The 2,933-nt window shown below is 36.7% G+C and overlaps 1 protein-coding gene across 1 annotated transcript; it reads left to right on the top strand.

Annotated features, from left to right (window-relative positions):
• The first annotated feature begins 1,058 nt into the window (after positions 1-1,058).
• On the top strand, positions 1,059-2,540 carry LOC149818071 (heavy metal-associated isoprenylated plant protein 39-like). Its single transcript, XM_089984700.1, has 3 exons — positions 1,059-1,207; positions 1,318-1,393; positions 1,950-2,540. The coding sequence occupies exons 1-3, from the start codon at positions 1,202-1,204 to the stop codon at positions 2,276-2,278; spliced, it is 411 nt and encodes a 136-aa protein (XP_089840826.1). The 5' UTR covers positions 1,059-1,201; the 3' UTR covers positions 2,279-2,540.
• The last annotated feature ends 393 nt before the right edge of the window (positions 2,541-2,933 follow it).

Below are 2,933 nucleotides of genomic sequence, written 5' to 3'. Positions count from 1 at the left end.
TGGTTTTTTTTTTCGTGTAATTAAATATAAAAAATATGCATATGTATAGTGTGGATGCACGTTATGTTTGATGTGGCTCAAAATTATTCTTAAGTTTTCAATGTGTTTTTTTTTCTTAAGTTTGTGGGTTTCTAGTCTTTCTTACAATATTAATCTCATACTGAAAGTTGTAGAAACTTTTCTTGCCTTTATATAGAAGAGTGGTGCCTTAAAGGACAAGACCTTCAAGAGCATTAGATCTTGGGTTTGTGTATTTTTTTATTCTTAAATTTTGATTTTTGATGTTTAAACTTTAAATTTGAATTTTGGATTTGGATTTGGATTTGAATCCATGGGCCTTATGATTGAGGTGTTTTCAAACAAATTTACAATTTTGATGGACTTACTTATATGAGACTAAAGATAGTCACCTTCTATATGACTTAAATTTTATCTCTAAATAACTCATTAATCAATGATTGGTAGACACCTAAAGTTAAGGTGTGTAGGTCAATTATGATTCTCAATTCAAAGTTAATGTTATTGTGATTTTAGATTGATTAAGACTAAGTAGTACTAATGTGGAGGTTCAAACACAAAAGATACTTTCATTTATACACTAAATTGTTGTGAACAGTTTTTTTATTCTTTTTTCGTTAGATGTGTCTCATAACAATTCATAAATTGTCTATTTATTTTTCTTATTTTCTTAAGTTTGTGGTTTATAGTTTTTCTAAAATTTTAATCTCCTGTTACTAATGAAAGTTGTAAGAACTTTGGGTGGTGCTTTAAAAGGTAAAAGCCCTCGTAGACATTAAATATTTGTTTATTAACCGAATCCGAACCCTATTACCATTATTTTTCATTTACCACATTGGATTAAAAAAATAGAGGGCTAGGACAAGTAGTTGACTCGGCTTTTGTGCAGTCAAGCAGAAGAAGCGTAAGGCCCCATTCACTAATGATGTCATAGACGTCTCATCAAATCAAAGACACACGTCCTCCTTCCTCGAACCAAACCTCTCTGCCCCGCGTTCTGCACTCTGCTTTGCCTTACCGTTTCCCCCTCTTTAAATCCCCCTTGCATCACAGCCCCAGTAGCATTACATCCATAGAGTTAGCGTCTTCCATCATCATCACCATCTTCGTTTCTACCTGTTCTCTTCTCCTTTTTAATCCTTTCTTGTCTTTGGGGTCTTGGTTTTCGTCACAAAATTTAAATATGAAGGTACGTGTGTTCAAGAAGATTCAGAGAAGCTTGTTTTTCTTTTTTGTTCCTGTCAGCGTGATTTGCAAGATTGCTCGTGAATCTAATTCATTGTTATTCTTTTGGTGCAGAAAGTGGTAGTAAAATTGGATTTGCATGATGACATGGCAAAGCAGAAGGCGATGCGAGCGATCTCAACTCTTTCAGGTATTTAGTTTTTCCTCTTTTGTATCTTCTTTTTTTCTCCACCCTCTTCCTCTTTCTTTTCTGGGTTTATTGAAAGAACCCCAACATCAAAGCAGTTGTTACGAAGAAATTCTGATCAAATCACCATAACCAAAATTCCAAGATCCCCTTTCTCTTTCTATGCCTCTGCTGCTTGAGTCCCTTCTATAAAAGAGGCAGGACAAAAGTAACTGGTCCCAACTTTTGCAACACCAGTCATGAATTAGCTTTTGGGGGCTTTGACCAAAACAATCAACCATCCAAAAGAAAAAGAGAGGGAACTGAGAAGACCAAAAAAATGGGCTCCCATCATCAGAGTTCATCAGATTCCCTCTTTCTATGGAAGTTCTTTCCTAGATTTTCCAATTCCCACCTCTTTCAATTCCATGATGAGAACACAAAAGCTCCCTTTTTTAGATAGTGGGGCAGGGAGTTCTGTAATAAAGCACAATTTTAAGGAAGATGGTGATCACCATAATCTATCTTTTGATTTCTGTTGCTCTTTCCTTACCAACTTCCCATGACTTTGGTGGTACAGGGATCGATCAGATAGCTATGGACATGAAGGAGAAGAAGTTGACCGTGATTGGGGATGTTGATCCAGTAGACGTGGTGAGCAAACTGAGGAAGCTATGGCACCCAGAGATACTGTCGGTCGGCCCTGACAAGGAACCAGAGAAGAAGGAGCCCAAGAAGGAAGAGCCCAAGAAGGAAGAGCCCAAGAAAGAAGAACCAAAGAAGGTGGAGCCCAACAAGGATCAAGTAGCCGAGTTGGTCAATGCTTACAAAGCCTACAACCCCTACATGACCACCCACTACCGTGTTATTAGCGCAGAGGAGGACCCCAATGCTTGTGTAATCTGCTAGGAGGCCATCTATTAATTGGTATAGATATATATATATACATTTTTGTTCTCCCTCTTCGCTTTTTGCCCAAGAGAAAGCCCATCCAGAATGAACGTCGGTTGTGTATATACTTTTGGATATGGATTTTTATGGGTGCGTAGGATATGAGATTATGGTAGATTGAATGGATACCATCAATGATAAGGCTTTTTCTTTCCATTTTCTGGTTGTAGATTAATGAAGAATTGTTCCATTTCAACAATGATAAGGCTTTTTCTTTCCATTTTCTGGTTGTAGATTAATGAAGAATTGTTCCATTTCAACAATGATAAGGCTTTTTCTTTCCATTTTCTGGTTTTAGATTAATGAAGAATTGTTCCATTTCAATTTGAATGATCATTTAGGAGTGAATTCATGTTCAGGGTTAATTTGGATTGATTGACCACTTGCCTTTCTTCTTTATTGTCTTTGGAAAGGCACCCCTTGGTATTGTGAGTTCCATCAACATAGTGAATTGAGTTGAAGGGTTCATTTGTCGATGCACAACAGAGAGAGAGAGAGTATGTTTGGAAACATGTTAAAATACAAATGATCAAGATGGCTAAAAGTGGAGAAATTATAGGTCCAAGAGGATGGCTAAGAGTAGGATGTGATATCGTATATATGTTTAAAACCA

Source organism: Nuphar pumila, chromosome 13 (genome assembly GCF_984573655.1).
Source record: "Nuphar pumila chromosome 13, dmNupPumi1.hap1.1, whole genome shotgun sequence".
NCBI lineage: Eukaryota > Viridiplantae > Streptophyta > Magnoliopsida > Nymphaeales > Nymphaeaceae > Nuphar > Nuphar pumila.
This window is presented reverse-complemented; position numbering and strand designations above follow the sequence as displayed.